This window comes from Panicum virgatum, chromosome 9N (genome assembly GCF_016808335.1).
Source record: "Panicum virgatum strain AP13 chromosome 9N, P.virgatum_v5, whole genome shotgun sequence".
Taxonomy (NCBI): domain Eukaryota; kingdom Viridiplantae; phylum Streptophyta; class Magnoliopsida; order Poales; family Poaceae; genus Panicum; species Panicum virgatum.
In genome coordinates, this window is record NC_053153.1 from 73,105,941 (window position 1) to 73,132,783 (window position 26,843).

A 26,843-nucleotide genomic window follows, 5' to 3' on the forward strand; every position below is an offset into this window, starting at 1 on the left:
TCTACATGTCATTACGAAATATACGAGCGTACGCTAACATCCATATTTTTTGCGTATGATTCTACCCCGATGCGGGCGCCGGACCTTCTTCTTCCTCCTTTCGACCAGATAACGAGACATTCACCTTAGACGACTTCGACAGCTTGAGTCCAGAAGAGCCTGCCGCGCAAGGTGACCCCGATGTCTTGGGGTATTCACAGCTAGGAGGAGCACCACTTGGGATCTCTCAGCAGCAGACACCGCAGCCACTTGCGCGTCCTGAGCGACAGGTGAGGTCTCCGGATGTTCTCACCTACTCCGAGGGACATGTCCGTGCCCAGCAGAGGGCTAAGAGGGTCCGACACCCTAGGGGTGGTTAGATGTATCTGATGTTTGTATCTCTGATGTTTATTTGTAATGAGATAGCTGTGGACCGCTTATTTGTATCCGATGTTTATGATTGTGGTAGGTTACTTGTCATTTGTTTCTATAGATATTATTGATGTGAACTTATTATGTTTGTGGGTTCCATAATGCTCGTGAAATAAGGAAAGTTCTTGCGATTTTTTCCCGTGATTTAATGAAGGACAAGTTAGGTACGGTAGAAGTTAGCGGCCGAGATCCTGCCGACGATGATGACGACTACACGCTCGAATAGCTCAAAATAGGTCCCTGGAAAAAAACCCTGTCGCCCCCCCAACGGGCGACAGGCCCTGTCGCCCGAGAGGTGGGCGACAGGCCCCTGTCGCCCGTTGAGGGGGCGACATGACCTTTTTTTTTCCAGGGACCTCATTGCGAATTTGAAAAAAAAAATTACACTTTTGACCTGTCGCCCTATGGTCGACGCGAAAGTCCACAGGCACAGCGACGCATGAGTTCGACGATCATTGCGCCTCTGCACCACCGCCGCTACATGCAGGGGCAGGGCGCCCTCGCTCTGCGTCGACCGATGGATCGGCCCGCCCCTGCCGCCTGGCCCGCCTGTCGCTCGCCTGCCGGCTGCCGCTGTCCTGTGCTCTGGCGCGCGCCGGCCGGCCGGCCGCATGCGGCCGTGCAGAGCTGGGCCGGCCTTGGCCCCTCGGCCCGTGGTCGGAACGGCTCAAGCCCTACGCAAAAGATACACGAGGCGTCCACGCTTCATCCGCCGGCTGGCCGGGCACCTTCCCCTGACGGCCTGACGTACATGCCATGATACGTACGACCTACTCCAAAGCATGCGGCGTATTCCCGGCGCGCCGCTTTGCTTGGGCTCCTCAAGGTCATGGCGTCAAGCACACGGGTCGCGGTTGGGCGTCCTCGCCATCCTTTCGAGGTTTTCATCTCATCGCCTCATGATCTGCGCGGTAAACGTACTGCCATCTGAAGCTGGCTGGGTTTCACTTTCACCGCGTGTTGTTTCTTCCTTCTATTTTCGCGGTACGGTAGCAAAAGTCGCAAAGGCACCGGCTGATGGAGGCGCCACAGACTCACAGAGCGAGGCAGGAAGAGGATCGAGATTTCCAAAACGCCATCTCGTTCCTCCAGAGCCGGTCCAGAGGTTTCGCTCTGAAGTCTGAACACCCCAGTATTGATTGCACATGGAGCATCCGCCGTTAGTGACGCAGCAGCAGGAGCCGGTGCAGGGGCCGCCGGTGGGGTCTCCCTACTCGCCACCCGGCCGGCCAGCCAACGCACCGTTCCATTCGTCAGGTTGAGCCTTGGCGGTAGCTGGCTAGCTGTAGCCGGGGCACGACGCTAGCGCGGCGGTGGAGGTGGAGGACGAGGACGAGACCACGGCAGCCAGCAGCACGTCTCTCGGTGTGTGCGTACAGCGATCCGTCCACCATCCGGCGCCGCGAACTCCACCGAGACGCGATCGACCCAACACTTTCTTGTCCCCTCGGAACCGCTGGGGCTCCGAGCCGAGCGCGCGCGTGCCTGCGCGCGAGCATAAAGGCTCCAACCGCAACCGAGACCCATCGATGGATCAATCGATCGGTGCCCGTCCAGATTGTGCTCGCACAGTGAGCCCCCGGCTCCGGCACCCCACGAACATGCCAATCAATTGGCCCCGATCGGCGCATTCGCTCGTGGTCCTGCTCCAGCTCCTCTCCTCTAGCGTTGCCACTCGCCATCGCCAGCGTCGCAGTGTGTGTGTGTGTCACTCGCCTCCCATACCCAACCGCTCGAGCTCTGCCCCCACCCCGGCCCGCCACATGGTTGGCCCGCCGGCCGGTCGCGGCCACGGTCTCGCTCCGGTCGTCGTCCAAGCTGGCTTGGGCTTGGCTGTGGGTGCGCGCGAGAAAAGGGACAGCTTGTACGTGCGCGCGGGCGGGGGTGCGGGCGTGCAGTGCCGGCAGCGAGCCGGTGCGCGCTCGCGTGGGGGACACGGAGGCGTCGCGTCGTGGATCTCGGAAAGCAAGCAGGACGGCGACGGCTGCTTCGTTCCGTTCGCTTCCCCGGTCAAGCCGGCCATCACCATTCATTCACCAGCTCGGAGCTAGCTAGGGGCTGGCTACCTATCAGTCCACACCCTACATACCCGGCCACCACCGGTGACGCTACTGCTGTCATGACCCGCTGCAAGCTCGTCTACAGCAGTAGGAGCAGCAGCGCCTCTCTGAATGTGAATGGTGTCTCATCCCCTGTTGCTTTGCAAAGTTTTGGCCGCGGAAAGCAAAAGCCTGACGCTACGATCAATCATGGACGGCCCTAGTAGGCTCTACTGCCCCCCACGGCTTTATTTGGCCTCGCTGACTAGGGGGGTGTTTTCATTTTGCAAAATTGTGTAAAGATGTAAAGAGGGCATTTGAAGTACTAAATGAAGTCTATTTGCAAAACTTTTTGCATAGATGGGTTGTAAATCGCGAGACAAATCTAATGATGCTAATTAATCCATGTTTAATCAATAATTAGCGGATGGTTACTGTAGCATCACTGTTGCAAATCATGGATTAAGTAGGCTCATTAGAATCGTCTCGCGATTTACAGCCCATCCATGCAAAAAGTTTTATAAATAGACTTCATTTAGCACTTCAAATTAGCAAGATTCCGTTTCACTTTAATGCGTTTACGGCTTTTTCGCAAAAACCCGTAAAGATATAAACAGGGCCTAGGAGTGGAAAAGCAGGGGGCTAAAATACAGACATCCTGATGGTGGATAGCCTGATGTGAAATATAAGACCTGCTTTCCCAGCATGCAGGTAGAATGCGGGCAGGCAAGGACATGAATACCGCATAATAATCCAGGGCATTGGTCCTTTCAAAAATAAATCCAGGGAAAAATAATTCCAGGCCCCTGGAGCACTATGTAACAGTACTAAATTTCAACGAGATGTTCAATTGGACCCAACTTCAGTCATTATGCAGAATTTAATCCATGCTGATACATCTGCAACAGATCCAATACTGAACTTCTAAATTAAGTAGGGCTGATCTCTAACAAGAGAATTGCCTGCTATGCAATCATGGCAACTTGGCAAGCAAAAGGTTTAAACAACACAATGGGACAACAGTTGAATTAAATCAGATGCTGCAACTCGATATACAACTTTAGTTACGGAGCGATGTAGAGGAAGTAAACTGTTGCTAGCTGCATTGAGAAATGAGGAAACCAGGACTACCAGGACAGAATATCAACTTCCAACTATTTCAGTTTCAGCAGGAGTAACGCCGCATGGAGCTTTTTAGCATGTGCTAAAGGGAAAGTGCACGCTTCCCCAATTTGACAGTAAGCGATCAAGATGAACAATTCAAAAAAATTTCCAAGCAATGGCAATGTATATTCCAGTGTTGAAGCAACAGTACTGTATAATTACAGGGAAGGGAGCAACATCTACAGCCCTGACTTACCCACATTGCCAAAAATCTAAATTTGCTGGTTTTGCTTAATGTTCTCTACTCCTAATGGCAAAACTGGCTGTACTTACCACCCAGCCTCAAGTGCTTATTGAGCTGATCAAATCCACATCAATTTGCATGTACATCCGCCTGCTTGCCATCTAACATGCCACTGATTATGCCGCATTGCTCCAATACTGCCATCTGTCTCTCCACAAATTGATATGGTAGCCACCCAATCTGCCATCTGCTCAACCACCAGCATCTCTTCAGATAAGATGATAGAGCTAGATGAGCTAGATCTGCAAGTTTATCTATGTATGCTCATTGAGCTAGATCTGCAAGTTTATCTATGTATGCTCATTACCATTTATCAATTCGGCAATCCCATCTCCTTCGAACTCTGAACTCAGCAAGGTCAATTGACAAACCACGCATCATCGAATCAAATCACATCAGAACAGCATCATTTCCATCCCCTCACTGAATTGTCCTTGTGAGTTTGCACTTGGAGATGAAGAGGGTGTCAGTGTAGTTAAGCCGGCACAGCTTGAGCAGCTCCGAGGCTTTCTGCTTCAGCTCCGGCGCACAACCACTCTGGATGACAAGTAGAAGCTTGGCAGCCAACCCAGCCTCAACGGCAGCAGGTGCACACTCTTCAGGCGCCATCCGACACACCGTCCACAGCATTGACAGCGCCCGTCGTGTGCAAGCCTCTGAAACTCTCATCAGCAAGCGGACCGCATTGGGTATTGTCCGCGGGCAATCCTTGAGAGCCGCCCTACCCTCTGGAACTGCAGACAGGGCATCCAAGATGTCCAAGGCCGGCTCGACACACTCTGTTGCCAGCTCCGGCAACAATTCCACCAGCTGCGGAACCGCACCAATGCTAACAATCATACTCCTCGCCGGCCTATGCACTGCACAAATCGAATTCAGCAGCTCAAGCCCCGCAACCACGCCGTCTGGATGCCGCTTGTCCCGGATGAGGCGCATGACACCGACCAAGAGGCTCAGGCTCGCAACCGTCTCAGGCCGGAAACCCCTCTCATCCATGAGAATGCGGATGAGGCGGACACAGTTGATCTTGGTGTCCGCCGCCCCCTCGTTGAGCATATCCACCACGAGCGACACCTTCGCGGGCTGCATGAGCGCGGTCTTCGCGTCGGCGTCGAGCGTCACGCCGCTGACGAGAATGGCGACGGCCTCGGTCCCCACGGTGTGGGACGTGAAGGGGCCGAGCAGCGAGGTCAACAGGGCCACGCCGCCGGCCTCGACGATGGCCTTGGTGACGGACTGGTGGGTGGCGGCGAGGGTGCGCAGCTCCCGGAGCGCGGCGACGCGGGCCTGGCCCTTGAGCGGCTGCCTCCTGGGCACCGCCGTGCCCCGGAGGCCGTGGACGAGGTCGGCGGCGCGGCCGTGGAAGTCGGCGGAGCGCTTCTTGAACCTGGTGTAGCGGCGCGAGAACCAGGCGGCGATGAGCTGGCGGAGCGTGGCGTTGGGGGTGAGCGCGTCGTCCCAGAGCTCCTGCATCGTGGTCGGGCAGGTCCGGTGGCCCAGCGCGAGCCACCGCGAGATGTTGGCCCGCTCGTACGTCTGCCCCGTGCAGAGCGTGACCGGATCCACCATGGGCTCGAGCGAGATCGGGCAGATGAAGACCGCCGGCACCGCCTCGTCCCCGCCGCCGTCCCCGGCCGCGTCGAGCTCGTCCATCATCCTCCTCAGCTCGACCGGCTGCTTCCCGGCGTCCCCCGCCGCCTCATCCCCGGGCTCCGGCGCGCCCCCGAGGATGCCGTCCTTGAGAGCCGTGTCGATGTCGAGCACCTGCCCGCCGCATGGCAGCTCCTGGTACTGCGGCATTGTTGCGGCCTGGCGGCGGCGCAGCGACGAGTCCCCCGGCCAAGCACACCACCACCACAAGCACCAGCACCGCAGCGACGGACGGCGACGCCCTTTTAGCAGCGCACAGGCCCCGGAGGCGACGGAATGATGGGGAGAATCATGGGGCGACTTATCGTCCTCATCATCACCGCGCTCCTTTCTTCCGCTCTTTCTTGACCGCTTGCTTTTCTAGGATTTTCGGGTTGCTCCTCCGCAGCAGCTAGCTAGGCCGGGGGGGAGTCAAAAGGCGGGGCGAGCGAACAGGGCGGCGGAGCCGGGAGCCTTTAGGTTTTGGATTGGGAGTGGACTGCGGCGGCGAGCGAGGCAGCACAGAGATATGGGGAAGATCTGAGGGGGGAGACCGGGAGAGGGAGGGGGGTGAAGGGGGGATATGGGGAGTGGGAAACTGTGGGAGAATTTTGAGATCTAGTCCAAGCAATAGTGGGTGGACTGGAGAAGAGGGAGGAGAGGGCAGAGGAGCCTGGGCCTGGGTGTGTTTGCGACTTCTGTGTGTGTGAGAGCGAGAATATCCAGATGGGAGTATTATTTGTGTTGGAGTACTACTTTTTTTGTTTTTGTTTTTTGGGGTGTGGGGGCGGAGGAGTGAGGGGATTGGATGGGAGAGGTGGGGACCGTCCATTTGCGCTCTCACTGACACCGTGCGTGTGGGGTGGGCCCCCCTGCACACCCCCTGTCGCTTTTTTTCTCTCCCCTATTTTCTTTTGCTTTTTTAATACGTCTTTTCACCGATGATTTTTTTTCTCCCTGCTGACGGAAATGAGAAATTGGTCTCTACCAGAAGCAAAGACCACGGAAAGCTATGGAGCCCAAGAAGGTGCAGGCGTACCACATGCAGTACTAGAATCTTGCAGAAAATGGCGGCACGTATTTGCGTGGCGGCGGCCATCTTTAGCCTGATGTGCTTCCATGGCTCTCCATTCCTATGAGACCGCGGTTTTTTCTTTTTTATATTTAAAAAAAAAATTAAAATTTCAAAAATATATGTCCGTTTTAGAAAATTTCAAAAATATACCCCGGTCGCTCTACCATAGGGCGACAGGCCAAAAGTGTAATTTTTTTTATTCAAATTCGCAATGAGGTCCCTGGAAAAAAAAAGGTCATGTCGCCCCCTCAACGGGCGACAGGGGCCTGTCGCCCGTTGGGGGGGGGCGACAGGGCCTTTTTTTTCCAGGGACATATTTTGAGCTATTCGAGCGTGTAGTCGTCATTATCGTCGGCAGGATCTCGGCCGCTAACTTCTACCGTACCTAACTTGTCCTTCATTAAATCACGGGAAAAAATCGCAAGAACTTCCCTTATTTCACGAGCATTATGGAACCCACAAACATAATAAGTTCACATTAATAGTATCTATAGAAACAAATGACAAGTAACCTACCACAATCATAAACATCGGATACAAATAAGCGGTTCACAGCTATCTCATTACAAATAAACATCAGAGATACAAACATCAGATACATCTAACCACCCCTAGGGCGTCGGACCCTCTTAGCCCTCTGCTGGGCACGGACATGGCCCTCGGAGTAGGTGAGAACATCCGGAGACCTCACCTGTCGCTCAGGACGCGCAAGGGGCTGCGGTGTCTGCTGTTGAGAGATCCCAAGTGGTGCTCCTCCTAGCTGTGAATACCCCAAGACATCAGGGTCACCTTGCGCGGCAGGCTCTTCTGGACTCAAGCTGTCGAAGTCGTCTAAGGTGAAGGTCTCGTTATCTGGTCGAAAGGAGGAAGAAGAAGGTCCGGCGCCCGCATGGGGGTAGAATCCTACGCAAAAAATGTGGATGTTAGTGTACGCTCGTATATTTTGTCATGCCATGTAGAAACCGAAATACGAAACATAAACTAACCTGTGTAGGCCGGTATCTGTGGCCCCGGTACCATCCCTGGATACGGCCCGCCAACTGGTGCTGTCCCTCTAAACATTCCAGTATGGCCGAACGCAGTAGCTAGATCGTATCTTGTATGTGATATTAGTAAATATGTAGGAACATTTGATGTAATTTTAAAGAGATATGTACGTTACCTGCACTTGGGAAGAACTGCGATGTCGGCCCGTGCATGGTCGACGGACACGGGAACGACGACGAGGCCTGAGACGACCCGTGGCTGTCTTCGTACTGCACACGGCTTCTGAAGTTGTGCACTACCTGACGCAACTGATCACGCTGCCTCGACCATGCCTCTGTCTGCTCAAACTGGGTCATTGGGGATCCGGCACGTACCCTCGTCAAGTAAGTCGAGCAGTCCGTCTCCATCATGTTGCAAAGGCCAAGCTGCATCAATTCAGTAAAGGTACAGTTACAAACACATGAATTATCTTATGAATACGATTATATATATATATATGCAAATATGATCAAGAGACTCACCGCGCCAGCTAATGCCTCCACGTGGTGCCGGCCATAGCCATCCTGAGGCCTCGCCTGGTGTGGCTGCGGGTGAGTGTCAACAAAAACCAGGCGAGCCCGAGTCCGGGGTAAGTACCAGGTGAGGTAAGCCCTAAAGGAGCTGTCTGTGTGTGGTCCTGTTGGATGGACCAAGAGCTCGTCTGCCTGTTCCCATTGGTCCACCCACGGCTGGATCTTGGTGAGCCAATCATCAGAGCGCGGCAAGCCACTCCTTGACAACCTACAAAGTGGACCACGAAGAATCGTTAGATTCGACACGAATGTATGAGCCAAGTTCATTCATAATTATCTGTGGTCCTGGCGACTGACACGCTCCAACGCGGTGGGCACCGGAAACTCCTGGCGCTGCCCAAACTGTCTCCTGACTCTCCAGGGGCAATATGCCTCAACCGCGATGTCATAAACTAGGACGGCGGAAGTAAACCACAGGCTCGCATTCGCGGAGCAATGCGAAGATAGGCCCAGATAGTTCCCATAGTGGGCCTCTCGTCCTCCTCGTCGTCGTACATGCCCCTGTGGTAAGGCTCGTGGCTGACAAAGGGCCGACCAACGGCTAGCCTCTCGTACGACCAAAGCTGTAGCAGTAGTGGGCACCCTGACAGGATATCGTTCCCATGTGTCTTCATGCAGCCGTCACAGAGTCCACGGTAAGTGGCTGCAAGTACCGCCTCACCCCAGCTGTAGGGCGGTACGTCCTCGTCCCCATCCGCAATCTCCCGTGCATACGGAAGGAGAATCCTATCGACCGAGTTGCCATGAGTGTTGTTGAACATGATGTAACCAAACAACCAAAGTAGGTACGCCTCCAGCGATCTGGTCACACTGTACTCGTCGGCATCCGCAGCTAACAGGGCAGGCTGCATAAACAATTAAGATTAATGGTTTCAACTATCAATGGAACATGTGAATTGTAACAATTAAATTTATATATGGAATGAATACGTACTGTAAACTGTAGGAACCAGATTTTCGAAGGACCTGCTACTCGCGGGTGCGGGTTGATCGGACCTGCTTCTTCCACGCGGTCAACCAGGGCAAAACGGGCCTCCAGCTCATCCTTCCATGAGGCCGCCACCACACGCGGACCTACAGCCTCCCCGACGATAGGGACGCCGAGGAGGTAGGCCACGTCCTGCAGCGTAGGAGTCATCTCCCCACACGGGAGGTGGAACGTGTGTGTCTCCGGCCTCCATCTGTCAACGAGCGCCGTCAGGAGGGATCGGTCGAGCTGAATATGCCCAACCTCGACAAGACGGCTCAGAGTCAGTAGGCCGGCGTCACGTAACCTGCAAAAAACAAAAAATGTCGAAACAAACGAATACCGGCGAATACATAAGTGATAAACAATAATATTTCATTACATACCGGTCACACCAATCGTGGTGTATAGAGATCACCTCGCCGGGTGGACGAGGACGTAGCACCTCTAGGGCTCGGTGCTCAACAGCTGCAAAGTAAGACCTGTGGCTCGAGTCGATCACTGGGTCTAGCAAGGAGTCCATCTCCATACCTGCATTAAAAAATATATGAGAACACATAGGTAAATATATATTTCGTACAAACTGGACACATAAATACAATAATACTTCATTACATACCTGCCATATTTCATTACTACATATTACAAATAATGAAATACAATTGTGGATCATGACACCGAATGCCTTCCACGAGCAATTCTCGCCGATGCTCGTCTGAACGTAGGAGGTGCTCCATCTCTAGGATTTCCGGAAGGACCGACGTCAGCAGCATCGTGAAGTGCATTTTGGGGACACTTCTTATAGTTGTGACTCAATGCTCCACATTGGCTGCAACGCTTTTGTGCCTTACTTGCTTCCGACTCGTCCATACCATTCCGAATACGACGTGTCTGACGGCGGCCTTTGCCTTTCTTAGTGGCTGGATCAGGAATAAACATCTTATTCTCATTATCCTGATTGAAAGGCCCCACAATTCCAATCCCATATACCTCATGTCCTCATGTGGATACAGCTGCTTCCTTGCTGAAGTACGGTGAAGGCTTTGCCATCAACTGTAATCAAACTCTCCTGTACCACCCTATCTCTACGGATACCATGACCACTTTCTATCCTTGCATAGAACCTCAAATCTATGCTCCATTGTACCTGTGGATATGACGCGGTGCAGTTTAGCCTTTTCAATCTTCTCTTGCATATATTGTGTCACTCTTTTGCAAAACTGAATTTGGGGGTTGCTTGATGTTTATGCTTGCAGCCGTGTAACGCTCTCTGAAATACTTCATGCACCCATACATGATGAACTCAGCAATTCCCACAAGTGAAAAGGCACGACAAGAACGCATAACCATATTGAAACACTCTGCATGGTTCGTTGTCTGAATACCATACCGTATTCCGTTGGTATCATAAAGGAATGACCATTTCTCCTTAGGTGCACCTCGAATCCAGTGTGAAAATGGCTTCTCAATTGAATCCCTAGCCTCTGCAGCCTGACTCGTGCCTGCTCCTGATGTCCTTACCTTCACTAGCTCTGCAGTCAACTGATCAAGCATCTGCCATAATGCATTGAATGTGTCGAACAATCATTTTTGGCTCATAATTTAGGTTGTCCATAATAAACCCATATATTTGCTTTGCAACAAAGTCGCATGATATATTGCGATGCGAGGGAAGAACTTCTGACAGCAAACAAGTGTGCTCTGTGACAATGGAACATTTCCAGTTTGACTTTCATTTTCCCTTGAATGCATGTACTCGCCATGGACATCCAGCATTCACACACTTCACATCATATTCTTTACTGCCATACTTTACGACTCTGAATTCTCGTTTCAATGAGATTGCCCATAGTCTCACAGCATCTTTTACGGCTTCAATGTTTGGATATGTTGCACCTTGCACTACCTCATTCCCTCTGTACTCCCACTCCTGATTTCGTACATCTTCTGCGACATGACTGCCAAAACCATGCTCTTTCCACTCTTTTGGCAATGAGTACTGCTCGTCATCAGATGAGTCCTCATATTCTTCCATCTCTATTGCGGTTTGGTCTTCTACCTCCATCTCGTCCACAATGCTATGTATCCTCTCTCCCTCATCAGCAAGGCCCTGTGGTCCCATGTTTTGGTTCTCTGTCTCTTCTGACTCATCTTGCTCAACATAATTGGTCTCTCTTCGAATACTCGGAGTTCCTTGATCTGCACAATGTTGGATTTCATTTTGTGTCTTCTCCTGAATTTGAGCAAGAATGGCCAGAGGCCACCCACGCTCTAGAGCTGCTTGCATGTACTTCTGCCAGTCATCAGTGCTGTGTATCATCATTAATTCCAATAATTCACTTTCTACCTCCCAATTAACAAGAGACTGGACAGTGATCACATGTGTCAACGGATCAACACGGAACCCACGCTGCAGCCACTTACATATGGAACCAAAACTCCTTTCCAGAGGTTTATCTATGCCGCTAGATGTGCACTTAAAGGCAGAAAGATCTACTCCATTTGGCCCATACATAACATTGTATTCACCATAAAATACTTGAAACTGCATCTTGCTCGACATATCTGTATATCACATAATACTTATCGAGTTATACTCTTTACTTCACTACCTTATTCAATAATCCGTAAAAACTAAGTATGAAATTCAACTACAATGTATAAGTATTCATAACTACGTGATGACACTTAAATTCTATACTGCATATGCCAAATTCTATTCTAAATCATAATTAATTTATAAACACGTCTCTAATAGTACTGCAATTGTAATAATAAATGCGTAGAACTAATTTTCTAAACTAATTTACTACTACGTAACTACAAACTAAAGTATCATTAAACTCCTATTTAAATGGTTCTACTATACCACTAATTAAATTAAATTACTCACCCCTACTTAAATTACTCCTACTTAAATACGTATTACTTAAATATAAAAATATATAAACTAAATGTACTAACCTGCAGATGACAAGTGCTGAATCCGGCAGGGCTTCGCCGCTTTCCTTCTCCTCACTCCTCTCTTTTTTTCTGGATTTTTGGTGGAATTTTCGGACTCAAATGAGGAGGGAAGGGGAGGGTTGGAGGTTATATAGGGGGGCTTACCCCGGTTGCCCGAGGGGGGGCGACAGGCCCCCCCTCTCGCCCGCGGGGGGGGGGGGGGCGACAGGCCCCCTGCCGCGCTCGTGGGCCGGGCCCATTGGTCGCCCGAGGGGGGCGACAACCCCCCTGTCGCCCGTTGGGGGGGCGACAGGCCCCCTTTTTTTTCTCCAGGGACTTCGTTGTAAATTTGAAGAAAAAAAATTACACTTTGGGCCTGTCGCCCTATGGGAGAGTGACCGGGGTATATTTTTGAAATTTTCCAAAACGGACATATATTTTTGAAATTTTAATGTTTTTTAAATATAAAAAAGAAAAAACCGCTATGAGACCGGGGGTCTCGGGTTCGCTTCTCCCCCTTTTCACGATTCAGCCCGTGATGGCCGTGGCCGCGCGCGGGTGACGATGAAGGGCCGAAACGAAAGGAGGGCGTGCTGCGATACTGTGTACGACGGCGTGGCGTGCGCGGCGCGGGCGACGGCCTCCGGGCACGCACGCGGGCAGCACGTGCGCGCGCGGGCCGAGACTAGATCACCCCGGTCGCCGTGACCTCAAGTCCTGAACGCCCCTCGTGGGCCGCGACCACCACGTTACGTACGCAGCGCTTAGGCTGACCACAGCGGAGGGAGCAAGAGCAAATTTGCTCCCTCCTCGTTTCCCACGTCTTCTCTGTCTACAGTGCCAAACAGTGCATCTACAGTGTCAAACGGTGTATTTGCTCCTTCATTTCCTCCTTTCACTGTGGGCGGTCTTACTACATCGGACGGGGCGTCTTCAGCGTGTTGACCATTTTGACTTTTTATGCCCGTTTAGTTTTCAATTTTTTTTTCTATAATACCCATCGCATCGAATTTTTAAACACATACATGAATTAACTAATTATACAGTCTAAGTGTCTAACTGATTCCCACGAGATGAATCCAATGACGTTTATTAATCTATGATTAAATATTAATTATCAAATAACAATAAAACGTGCTACAGTATCTAAATTCAAATTTTTTCACCAACTAAACACACCCTTAATTAGGAGCGCGACCCCTGGGCACCATTAATCACTGTGAATGCCAGTGATTCCGGTAAAGTTTTCAAACCTAACAAACCCCCCTGCGGTGCACGAGCGTCAAGCAGGGGAGCTCGACAGGCCTGGCTGCTGTGGATTCGCCGTATCTCGCTTTCAATGGTGTTCTACCGCGCTTGGTCCGGCCTATGGTCTGGCCGTCAGCGTTCCTGACGGAGCCGGGAGGAATTGCCGCCAGCCCGCCAGCCCCGGACCCCAGATCTTGAAACGCCAACGCCGTGTTTGGTTGGTAAGTGAAAATTTTTTCAACCCGGGAATTTTTAATGCATGGGCACTAAATTAAGACTATTTGTAAAAATTTTTCACAGATGAGTGCAGTTTAGCGCGACGAATCTAATGAGCATAATTAATCCATAATTTACAACAGTAATGCTACAGTAACCTTCCTCTAATTATTCTCTAATCATGCGGTCAAAGATCTCATTAGCTGTAGTACATGCTACATGCCATAGTTATGGGGGTTACTTTATAATTAAATTTTATTTAATACCTCTAATTAATGATCAAAGTAACGAAAAGTTCTCGTGACAAATTTCTCAGCCCCATCCGAGAAAGAGAAAAGATGAGACGTCACGAGACACCACACGTGCAGCAGCGCCAGGGTGGAGGAGCCCTACTTTTTTCAGCAATTAAGTGGATCCGCTACGACCACGACCGAGACCGGTGACCGGCGCAAAGATTTATCATTTCGAACCGAGAGAGAAAGAAAGAAAAAATACAGTAAAGGGAAAGGCGCCCGAAAATAAAGGCCAAGGTGGGGAAGGCGAGAGAAGGCCACTAGGGCAGGATGAGGAATGCCGAGCGTAACGTGCGTGCGCAAAGCGGCCAGTCCGCCCGAGCTCCTTTCAAAATGGCGCTCCTTCCTTCCTTGACGATGACCAACCAATGAACCAACCGCCACTGGGCTGCCGGTACGCGCAGGAATTTAGGCGTGTTCGTTTTACATGTAAACGCAAAATTTTTTTACGTGAGAATCTTATTAATTTGAAGTACTAAATAAAGTCTATTTACAAAACTTTCTGCGCAGATGGGTTGTAAATCGCGAGACGAATCTAATGATGCTAATTAATCCATGATTAATCAATAATTAGTGGATGATTACTGTAGCATCACCGTTACAAATCATGGATTAAGTAGGCTCATTAGATTCGTCTCGCGATTTACAGCCCAACCATATAAAAAGTTTTATAAATAGACTTCATTTAGTACTTTAAATTAATAAGATTTCTTCGCAAAATTTTGCGTTTACGATTTTTTTGCGTTTACAGGGTGGGAGCTAAAGAGGGCCTTAGAATTTAAACCTGAGCGCTGGCCGGTGGTGATCTCAACGCCACCCGCCCCAACCGTGGAGTGGAGGGTACGTGACGTACGTACGCGCAAGCGTGCGGGTGCCGCAGGTCAAAGGCCCCCCGAGGCCGAGACGGGACGAGGCGAGCCGCGGATCGGATGGACGGGGGCGGGCCGGCTAGCCGCTGGCGAGTGGCCGGTGGAGGACGGACGCCACGACGAGCGCAGGCGCACGGCTTCCCGCACCGGTGAAATCCGTACCCCGTCCGGGCGGTCCAGCGCGATGGATGCGTGTGCTCGAGCTCGAGCGCACTGTTGCCGCACAGGGATGCGCCGCTGCTGCTTGCGTTGCGTGCTCGGCTCGGCTCCAGGCCTCCAGGCTCCAGTGCTCCCCGGCCGGAGAAGAGGGGGTGGGTACAGGGCGCGGCGCCGGGGGGTGTGGGGGGCTGACCGCGAGCGTCGTTTCCGCCCGACACCGAGGCCGGCACAGTGCGCGCCGCTGCCGCCGCGGGCGGGGAGGAGGGCGGCGGCACACGACAGCGGTGGCGCAGGACACAGTGCGCGGCCTGGCCTAGGCTTGCTGATCCGGTAACGTGCGAGCACAGGAGCGCGCCGTGGGTCCGTGCTCCCGGTCCCGGGCGCCTCGCGCCGTCGCGCGGCGGGGCGATCGCTCGGGGGTGGTCGCCGTGTGTCGCCTCTGCCGTTTCTGCGGTGATGGGCGCCACGTCCGTGCGTAGGGCTGGGCATTCGGTTAGTGCGGTTAAATCGGTTCGGTTAAATTGGTTTTGAAATATTTCGGTTATGACAAACTCTTAACCGAAATTGTAGCTAGAAATCTTTTAACCGCGTAAATTCGGTTGCGGTTAAATCGGTTCGGTTTTGCGGTTAACCGTGATGTATACAATACATAAATAACAAGCAAATTAGAATGAAATTATGACATCAACTACAAGCTATTGGCCACTAAAATAAGCTTAGAAAGTTAGAAAAACAATTAATGTAGCCTCACTTAGATATCTTAATTATGAAAACCAAGAATTCTTGATATCTCACATGATTATACATATATTTAAGACATAAGATAAATACATATTACACTCAACTTGCTAAATCGGTTAATTTGGTTAAATCGGTTAGTGGCACATCAAAACCGAAATAATATGCGGTTAAAGAATATCTCAAAAAATTTAACCGCAAAATTAACCGTTAACCGAATTAACCGACTTTTACAGTTAAAGCGGTTCGGTTCGGTTAATCGGTTTCGGTTATATTTTGCCCACCCCTATCCGTGCCGGGCGAGACCCGGGGGTCATGGTCAGGCGTTCAGGCGGGGGGCAGCAGAAACGCGCCGTGGGGCAGCCGAGAGTGGCAATCGCTGCCGGTGCAGTCCAAGTGTCCCAGCAAGTTTCAGGATGGACGCTTGCTGGGAACTGGACTGTTGCGTCGCATTTCTTCAAAAAAAAAAAAAAACTGTTGCGTCGCGGCCGGCGGCACCCGCCGTCGGCCGGCCACTCCTGCTTGAGGAGGCACGCACGCGGCCCGCACATGACCATGACCCAACCGAAGCAAACGAGGTTAGGCCCTGTTTATTCCCAAAATTTTTTACACAATACCTATCACATCGAATCTTCGGACACATGCATGAAGAATTAAATGTAGTTGACAAAAATAACTAATTACATAGTCTAAATAATTAGTACGAGCTGAATCTTTTAAGTATTATTACTCTATAATTGAACATTATTTATTAAATAACAACGAAATATGCTACAATATCAAAATTCAATTTTTTTCACCAACTAAACACACGCTTATTAATTTTGAACCGGGGCGGGGAAAGCCGACGGCCCAACCTGCATTTCGTTTGGAGATTCTTTTCAGGTAACCCCGCATCCGCATGTGTCTGCGCCTGCCGCGATTAAAAAACAAGCCAAAGCCTGCGACAGCGCAGATAAGGCCGTGTTTAGTTTGTGGTGTGTAAACGCAAATTTTTTTTCGATGGAATCTTACCAATTTGAAGTACTAAATGAAATCTATTTACAATTTTTTTTTGCACAGATGGGTTGTAAATCGCGAGACGAATCTAATGATGCTAATTAATCCATGATTAATCAATAATTAGCGGATGGTTACTGTAGCATCAATATTGCAAATCATGGATTAAGTAGGTTCATTAGATTCGTCTCGTGATTTACAGCACATCCATACAAAAAGTTTTGTAAATAAACTTCATTTAGTACTTCAAATTAGCAAAATTTCTTTACAAAATTTTGCATTTTTGTGTTTACGGGATGGGAACTGAACAGAAACAGTGCCTAAGCCGGTCTGCTCCCCAGAGGCAGAAAGCAAAGCCCCTCCGCAAACAGGGAGGAGCATCAAGCAGCATAAACAAAGCCGGTGGCAGGCAGGGTCGCCCCCCCCCCCCCCCCCCCCCCCCGACCCCAAGAACACACACAACCCCGCACCGGCGCCCGGATGATCATCACGATGCCCCGGCTCCAGGCGGCGCTTTATTGATCAGTCAGCCAGCAGTTTAGGCCAATCCTAACCTATATTGTCCATGAGTAATGTCTATGTTACCATATCATTAAGACATCACATTTAGAAACTGCACTCTACAACTCATGATTTTTTGGTGTGGATTCATATTAAACTCTCTCTTTTCTCCACCAATCATATTTGTTCTTCGTTTATTACGAAGACACCACCTCACTTCCAATGCACAACATGTTGTGTTTAGTGTATTGATTTGCGTGTTGACACTGGGTCTTGCATGAGACCCAATTTCTTCATCCTTTCACTCTCTCATTTATTATAATGCCACATAAGCAAAAGGTTCTATGTGCAGTATATTTAATACTATGACACCATCCAATAGGAAAGGTTGGGGATGCTCTATTGCTCTTACTACCTACTAATTAATTAGTGGTCAGTCAGCTGGCGGGGGGCGTGACTAAAGAAAGCGTCCTAATCCGGATCGGCGGCAGGAGCGGCGCCGGTGGGGGCGCACGGGGCGGGGAGCGCGCGCCGCACCGCACCGCATGCACGGGGGGGGGGGGGGGGGGGGGGGGGGGGGCAGCGTGCCTGCCCGCGTGGCCCGGGGTCTGACCGGTCAATGTGGTCCAAGGTTGGGGGTGGGGGCGTCCCGGCGCCAGCGCCGCGCCGATGCCAAGGCCGTCCCCATAGAGGAGGAGGGAAGGGGCATTTCTTGGTGCTGCCAAAGTGCCAACCACCTTTGCAGCCCGCCGCCCGGCGCTCTCGCTTTGACCGTGACCTCACGCCCCCGCTCGCTTCGCTTTCCGGGACGGCCTGTCCGGTTCTCGTTCTGCCTGTCTGCGCCCTGCTGCAACTGTATCTACCCGCGCCCATCTCTGCTCCCTCTCTTTTTTTTCCCCCTTTTCTTCAATGGCGTGAGGTGAAATTAGGCCCTGTTTAGTTCGTAAATTTTTTTAGATTTTAAAATTGTAGCACTTTCATTTTTATTTAATAATTAGTGTCTAATCATTGACTAATTAGGATCAAAAAACTCATCTCATCATTTACAGCTAAACTGTGTAATTATTTATTTTTTTAACTATATTTAATACTTCATGTATGTGTCCAAAAATTCGATATGATAAAAAATCTTGAAATTTTTTGGAACTAAACATGGCCTGAGATGATGGGAAGGGAGGCGCCAAGCGGATAACAGTGACGGCACGAGAGAGAGAGGAGGGGATGAAGGAGATCGGCGCCCTGATTGGTTTCCTTGCCGTGCCGGTAGGCGACTGGCTGGCTGGGAAGGATGGCCTGTGGGCTGTGGTCCACGGACAGACACCAAGACGTCTACGTATACCGCACGATCGCGCGCATCAACACCAGGCACCAGCGGGCTCAAGACTGCTTGGCGTATTTAGCGAGCCACCGTACTACTCCGGCATCATTACGAATCTATAACGAGCACTTATCTACGGAGAGGCGCACGCACAATTTGAAAATTGGGAAAACTATTTGGGACGTGATCTGAATCCTGGAAGCAATTCGGGGCAAAACATGACGTTAGATTTAAAACGGGCCGGATTTTCAAAATGCTCTAGCAAGTTGCGCTCCAGATATAGCGGAGCTGCGGAAGGAAGGACGTGATTAGACTGCGGGGGAGTGTTAGCCTATTGTAATTATAGTAGGTAGTCCTTGATTTGTGGCTTGTACCACGCCTGTGTGGTTGGCTCGTTAGCCACCCCGGCTCCCATATGTACTGGCTCATGTTGATGGAATAGAATCAATCATTCCCGTAATCTTTCAGACTGCGAGTTTTGGAAGTGGAGGCAGACCAAACCAACACGACCTGGAACTACACACATGTAGTACCACTGCCACTGCCATGGCCCATCGCCATCAACCTCACTCACGGTGAGTAGGCGTACCGGGACAGCAATAGGCCGGAAGATATATACCAATCTAAAGGGCCCAACACACGATGACCGGACGACGACGATGGAACTGGGTTGCTTTGCTCCCCTAGCCCCCTGCTCTATGGCGGAAGGCTATGCATCGAGCGCGCGATACCATCGTCTGAAGCAGAACAGCGCAAACATTCAGCCCATTATGACTTCAGACCCATATAGTTGTTTCTTTTTTTTTCCGAGACTCCAAGCTGAAAATGTATAGCATTTTTCTTTCTTCTGTGTGTTTGTTTCTCCAATTATATTTTTTTCTAATTTTTTTATCAATTTCTTTTTCCTTATACTAATTTTATTATTATTTATTTTCTCTTTCCCTCTTTTTCATTCTAAAGCTCATAAACAATCAAATGTTTTGTGACATTGATATTTGTTCGTTTTGTAGATAAATTGATCCGTGACGTTGATCTATTTGCGATATTTAATCTTTTGTTTGTCAAAATAATTATTTTTTCATCTTGTTAAATTATTTGTTCTTAGGATCCATAATTAATTATTTTGTATAAAAATATTTTCTTAAAAATATCATGAAAACATAGGCAAGTATGGTCTTGTTTTGAAAATCTTATCATAAAAAAGATAATGGTGCCATCCAAATTTAATTTGGATGCTCAGTTTAACACTTATAACTTTTTTTAGTTTCGAAATTACATGCATATGGGTGATGTCATCATCCTAGTTCTCTTTCCCTATCCAAATTTTTTTCACTTTAAATGAGTATAATTGGAGCTGAAAACACCGCTGCTTCAGGTAATGGTTTGCCCAATCATCACCTGAAGCAACAGCTAACCGCGCCCAGCTCTATGGCTCCTACGCCAAATGGCATCGTCGAATCCTGCAGTGATGAAAACGAAGCTTAAGTCCTCCTAAGACTTTCAGATGAGCACTGCACGGCGGTGCCTTTGTCAGGCACGTTGACTTTACTCCTGCAAATCTATGCAACAATCACGTTTTACAAAAAGGAAAAATAGGTCTAGATGAGTGCAGGTTTGATCCGAATGCTTCGTTCTGCAAACAAGCAACGCCCAGTATCATCCAAGCGGCCACGAACTCACCCTTTTGCACATGGATTACTGTAACCCAGTGGCATGGTTTTTTTTTTTCACAAAGTGATCCTGACGTGTTACGAAAAATTACGGTAAGCAGAAAAGAGACAAAAAAAAAATAGAGATGGGCCATTTAGATAGAGGTATTAGGCCCATCCCTAGAATAATAGCCCGAGTAAATACTAGCCCAACATCTCTAAACAAAACAGCCCATCAGCAGAACCATCGTCTCTTTTGCAACTCGGACAGAGTTGCACTTTTTTTTTTTAGCAGGGAAACATGCACTCCCATTATACACCGTCTCCATGCTTATCGCCGGAGACCAGATCAGATACAGAGTCTGGTGCCTGACTCAAAAACTCATATGAGCCAGGAAGTACAATATTCGCACCATATACAGCAAGTTTGTCTACCACTTTGTTACAGATCCTAGGACAAACAGAGATCATATAAAAAGAAAAATCATTGATCAAAAGATCTCTAATCTGCCTAAATAAAGATCCATTTGCACTACGATCAAGGTCCTTTGTAGTTAGTGCTTTGCCCAGATTAGCTGCATCCGTTTCCAGGATAATACGCGACATGCCAAGTTGAGCTGCCCTCTGCACAGTATGCAGTGCGGCAAGAGCTTCAGCTTGAAAGACATCGAAAACACGAATTATGCTCCCAGCTCCACCATCCAAGAAATCTGCTTCACTATTTCGCGCTACATAACCCCAGCCACCACTCCTCATTTTGGGATCAAAGGAAGCATCAATATTCAGTTTATAATAGTCAGCAGGGGGAGCTTTCCACTTCATTTGTGTCTTCTGCTTCTCTTGCTTTTGTTGGCTGCCAAGCTTCTTGAACTCCAACAAGAAGTACGTAACTGAGCTACACACCTCCCCAGGACTTGCCATTTTATCTTCTGCATTGGCTTTGTTTCTAGCATACCACCATCTCCAAAGTAAAATAAGGACTTTAAATTGCAACTCCTAATTCAGATCCCAAATTCTCTGTATCACCTCCTTTCCTGAACAGGCATGCAGCAAGGCATTCCTAATGTTCTCCATGCCCATTAATCTCCAGCACTCCCTCACGCCCTTGCATTTGAAAAAAAGATGACCACAATCGTCGTCCTGTCGCTTGCACACTGGGCACACAGTATCAATTTTCACACCCCTTCTTGATATATTTCTGCGTACAGGCAAGCTATTATGAGCAAAGCGCCAAATAAATATTTTAACTTTGTTTGGGACCTTCATTTGCCAAATCTTGTGCCATTTGAACTGTACATCACTCAGCACAACAGCATTGGATGAATTAGCATCTCTCCCAGTCTCCTGCTCCAGCAACTAGACAGCCAGTTTATAAGCAGACTTCACCGAAAATATGCCTGCTTGATCATAATGCCATGCTGGCCAGTCTTGCAGACCCCGATTCACTGGAATTCTAAGTATTTCCTCTGCATCCTCAGGCCAAAATGTGTCTCTTACAAGTTGCTCATCCCAGCTATCAGTATGAGGATCAATAAGTTCTGAAACTTTGGAAAGGATGGATGATCCGCGAGGGGTGGCCGGTCTTCTAGTGCAACCTCTTGGGATCCAAGGGTCTGACCATATTCTCACCGACGACCCATCACCAATCCTCCAAATGAGCCCACTTTTAAGTAGATCCATGCCCCGCAAAATACTCCTCCATGAGTAGGATATGCCTTTCCTTGCAACACAGTCAAGGATATTGGTTGTAGGAAAGTACCTTGCCTTGAGCACACACCCACACAAAGTGTCAGGATTCATCAGTAACCTCCATGCCTGCCTTGCCAACATAGCCAAATTAAACAGGTGCAAGTCCCTGAATCCCAGTCCTCCCTTCTTTTTGGAACAAGTCAAGTTCTCCCAACTCAACCAATGAATTTTGTGCACTTTATCCTGTTGACCAATAGCGATTGATCATGGTGCTTAATTCATCACATAAACCTTTCGTCAGATCAAAGCATGACATAGCATAAGTTGGAATGGCTTGTGCCACAGCTTTAATTAGGATTTCCTTACCAGCCTTTGAGAGTAATTTCTCTTGCCAACCTTGAATGCGTATCCAAATCCTTTGTTTTATATATTCAAAAGCTTTCTTCCTTGATTTACCCACTGAGATAGGTAGCCCCAAATACTTTCCATTTCTAGCTTCCTGTGAGATGGAGAGACAAACCCTCATTTGGTTCTTTGTGGTAGTAGCTGTGTTGGGACTAAACAGAATAGAGGACTTGTCTTTATTTATCTTCTGGCCAGAAGCCTCCTCATATACATCTAAAATATGCTTGAGTTCATGAGTACCATTTCCATCTGCTTTCATTAGAATCAGCGAATCATCTGCAAAAAAAAAATGGTTAACCCTGGGAGCCCCTCTGCAAATCTTGATGCCTTCAACTTTGCCACCTTCCTCAGCTCTCTGCAACATTGACGACAGCCCCTCTGCACATAAAGTGAATAGATAGGGAGATAAAGGATCACCTTGCCTTAGCCCTCTTTGTGGAATTATGGTATTTGTGTATTCTCCATTCACCTTAATCCGATAAGAAACCATAGTGACACACTTCATGATCATCTGGATCCACCTTTCCTCAAACCCAAGTTTTTTCATCATCATTAACAAGAAAGGCCATTCCACTCTATCGTACGCCTTACTCATGTCCAGCTTGACAGTAGCCAGTTCCTTTCCTCCTTTTCTTCGTGAATTCAGAAAATGAACCATTTCATAAGCAAGCAGCACATTATCTGTTATCATACGACCTGGAATAAAAGCACTTTGTGATGGGGAGATTATATCAGGTAAGATACACTTGAGTCTATTGGCCAATACCTTAGAGATGAGCTTATACAGCACATTGCACAAACTTATGGGTCGTAGGTCCTTCAGCTTCTCTGGGCTTCCAACCTTGGGAATGAGAACAATAATCGTATCATTCCATCCCCTTGGCATATCACCGCCATTTAACACCGCCAGGACCTCCTCCTTCACTTGATCCCCAATCAGGTACCAGAAACGTTTATAAAATATAGCTGGAAAACCATCAGCTCCTGGTGCCTTTAAATCTCCGATACTTTCCAGCGCTCGCCAAACCTCCTCCCCAGTAAAGGGAGCAAGCAACGTCTCATTCATTTATGGTGTAACACGCTTGAGGACACAATTGAGCACCCGATCCATCTGAGTAGCTGCACAACATTGAAATAATTGAGAGTATTGGTTAGCAATAAAACCTTTTAGGTGCTTTCTTCCACTACACCACCACCATCCTCCTTCAACCGCCTCACAAAATTTCTTCTCCTTCTCTCCGAGGCAAAAGCATGGAAATATTTAGTGTTCCGGTCTCCCTTTGTCAACCAAGCGATATGGGCTCTTTGCTTCCAATAAACATGCAGTTGGTCTTGCAAGCGCTCAAGCCGGTACCGCAATAAGTGTTCCCGGTTCACTTGCACTTGTGAGATGCTTTGCCTTCTACATCTCTCCAATTCCTTCCTCGCTCTTTCCACCCTTCTCCTTAGCTCTCCCAAGACATTCCTATCCCACTCCCTCAATCTTCCCAGCACCTTTTTCTGTAATTCAACCAGCTCCAACCTCCCTTCTTGCAAAGATTCTATCCATGCCTCCTCTACTCTACCCACACACTCATCCTCCTCCAACAATCTAGCTTCAAACTTCTGCATGATCTCCACATGTCTACTGCATTCCCCCGGTTCCCTTTCACCCACATCAATAATGATTGGACGATGATCAGAATGACGAGGGTCTCCATTTATCACCTTCACCAAAGGGAAAAGACATCTCCACATACTATTTGCCAATGCCCGGTCTAGTCTCTTTTGTGTAACTGGCAACATTGTGATGATGATTCCTCCATGTAAAAGCATCCCCAACAAAGCCAAGATCGTGTAGACCACAGTCCTCAAGTGTTTTCCGAAAACTCCCCATGCATCCTTCAGATTGTGGGAGGCCTCCTTCTTTCTCACAACTAAATAATATTTCATTGAAATCACCACTGCATAGCCACGGTGTAACGTCCCAAAATCCACTGAAATAAATCACGCGATAAAATTTGTTTCAAAAGTTTTTCGTCGTTGAGCTCGAACCATTTTCCCGCCCGATCTCCCGATCTTTCGAAGGACCCGATCCTGACATCTGGACCCCGCGGTCACATCCCTCTGTTCGCCCTCGTCCCGCGCGTCGCGCCCAACCACGCACGTGTGACCGACGCCGCGCATGGCCGACCGGGGCCGCGATCGCCGCCGGCGCGCGCTCGCCCCCCCTTTTCCTCTTTTTCCCTTTTCCCTTTTCCCTTTTCCCTTTTTCCATTTTTCTCCTCCCTTTTTCCATTTTTCCTTTTCTTTTCTTTTTCTCTCCCTCTCTCTCCTTCTCCCCTCTGCCACGCATGCCCGACCCGGCTCCCCCTCGCCTCCCGCGCGCACGCTCGGCCCGCTCCTTGCAGCCCGCTCGGCGCACCGCCCCGGCTGCGCGCGCGCGCACCAGCTCGGCGCCGCCTGCCTGCGCGCCCCTGAACACCCGCTCGCCCCCTGACCCGCACCCCGCCACCGGCCGCCTCCCTCCTCCACGCGCGCACTCGCCGCGCCGAGCTCGCCACACCGCGGCACCGGCACGACCGCGCCGCCCCGACCGCCCGTGCCCGCGCGCGCACGCACGCACACGGTGCTCGGTGCGCCGAGTCGCAAAGCCACGCCGCGCACACTGCCGCCCGCCCACGCGCTCCACGCAAGCACGTACGCGCACGCCACACGACGCGCACCGCCTGTCGTGCCGCTCGCCGCTCCGCTCGACGCCGGCCTCTGCTCCCAGCCCCGCCCACGTGCGCCGCCCCTGTGCACGCCCACGCGCATGCACTGCTCGCCCCGCCACCCCCGCTGCCGCCTCTCTGTGCTCGCGGGGAACTGTGCTGCGGCGTGGGCGGTGAGCGGTGCCGGCCCAAGGTCGTCGGCGCCCTGCGCCTCCCCTCCCCTGTTTCCCGGTCGGGAGGAAGGAGAGAAGGGCACTTTTGCCCAGACCCCCCTCCCCTCTCTTCTATTTAGTTAAGAGTTTCCCCCCTTTTATGCCATTTTTGCGAAATAAACCCCCTCCTTTATCATATTTCAAAATAAATCCTCCCCGCATATAAACATATTTCTAAATGAACCCCTGACCCTTTTCAGAATGACCCAGATACTTTCTAAAATACAAACCAAGCCCTTGCCCCTCAAAAATATTAACAAACAAGTTCCTGGACCCTTATTTAACCCCCAAACCTCTATATAACCTATCATTTCATGTGCCAAACGACCTCGGATCTACCTAAAACTTTATCACGCCTCTCATAACATAGTTTTGTCCATGCTATTTGGAAAGCACCCAAAAATATTACTCCGAACTCCATATCTTAATTATTTCCGATTCGAGCTCAACGATAAAACTTTTATTTCTGTTTCTTGATTGTGTGCATGTTTGTATGCGTCGTAGATCACGGTGTGAACGAGGGAGAACCCGTAGACGAGTAGTACTGCGAGCCAGCGAACGAGGATCTGTTCTGCGATCCTGAGCCCGAAGGACAGTACTTCGATCAGGACCTCCCGGAAGGATTCGAAGACGGCAAGTTCAATCCCATCCCTTGATGCATGCTTTTGTCCTAGTTTTTATAAACACAACCTATTGGCCTGTTTTTACAAAATTACATATGTTTTGCCTGCTGAAAACACGGTTGGATAGCCACCCCTTAATTTGTTATAACCATTCCTTGACCACCTAGGTTAATGTCTGAATGTGTCGTTTGGACGTTAATCACTGCTAGATCGCTTAGGACCTCATACTCAATACAACTTGTTTTATAAAGAAAATGTGTGTGTGTGTGTGTGTGTGTGTGGGAAGGGAAAAATGTGGAATTTCGAGAGATGTGTTCAGACGGGATGGATGGCATTTCTGTGTGATTTGCCGTTTGGTGTGCTCGCGCCTATGTGGCAGAGCAAGGAAGGGAGATATCCATCTTGTCACCACTAAGGACCGAGTTGGTGTGTCATCTCACTTAACTCCACTATCGTGCAAACCACTCGACCATTGTATGGGCAACGACTTAGCATAAACCCCACTAGTTAGTCTGATAGCCATCAGGAGAGCTGAGAGCAACGGGTGATCAAGGAGAAGGGATTAGCTCTGTGTGACTTATGCCCCGGTTAAACCTCTGTGTGATAGGTCAATGCCCCCTTGGTGCATCCCGTGATGGCTAGTCAGGTCTAGTGAAGGTGGGTAATGGCTTTGTTGGGATCTGCACCGACACTAAGGTGATCGAGTTGCGGTACCCCGCTTGTGGGTAAAGTTGCACACCTCTGCAGAGTTAAGAATCTATTCGAATAGCCGTGCCCACGGTACTGGGCGAGTTACGGTGTGGTCACATAACTAGTGTTTATCTTGGGATGGGCTGGTGTGAGTTGTTTTGGAAATGTGTCCGGCAGTTGTGCCGTGTGCTACGGCGGATGAGGAGTCCGGTAGCAGCTTAAAACTTGGATCCTGTGTGGATCAACCCTTTGTGTTACTCGGTACAAGAAAACTGGTTTTGGAAAAATGTTTTCTTTCAAACGAACCACTGCATAAAAGCTAGCTTTTCGCAAAGTAAACCTTAACCTTACCCTTGATTTACCCTATGCATTATATTCTGTTTATACCCCCTCCGTGGGTGTGGTTGGACTTGCTGAGTACGTTTGTACTCATCCCATTCTTTATTTTTACAGAAGAAGATCCAGACTTTGTACCTGACGACGTTGAGTAGGGGTACCGTCCTGCACCCA

The 26,843-nt window shown here is 49.6% G+C and overlaps 1 protein-coding gene across 2 annotated transcripts; it reads right to left on the minus strand.

Moving 5' to 3' along the window:
• Window positions 1-3,709: 3,709 nt before the first annotated feature.
• LOC120690462 (U-box domain-containing protein 75-like) lies at window positions 3,710-6,185 on the minus strand. 2 transcript variants are annotated; one of them, XM_039973114.1, is made up of 2 exons: window positions 4,166-6,185; window positions 3,710-4,045 (listed from the first exon to the last, which is right to left on the minus strand). In XM_039973114.1, exon 1 carries the CDS (start codon window positions 5,656-5,658, stop codon window positions 4,279-4,281), a length of 1,380 nt encoding a protein of 459 aa, XP_039829048.1. In that variant the 5' UTR covers window positions 5,659-6,185; the 3' UTR covers window positions 3,710-4,045; window positions 4,166-4,278. The 2 variants fall into 2 exon arrangements, with proteins under 2 accessions (XP_039829048.1, XP_039829047.1); XM_039973113.1 differs by having other exon boundaries at window positions 3,710-4,116; window positions 4,153-6,182.
• Between the last annotated feature and the right edge of the window lie 20,658 nt (window positions 6,186-26,843).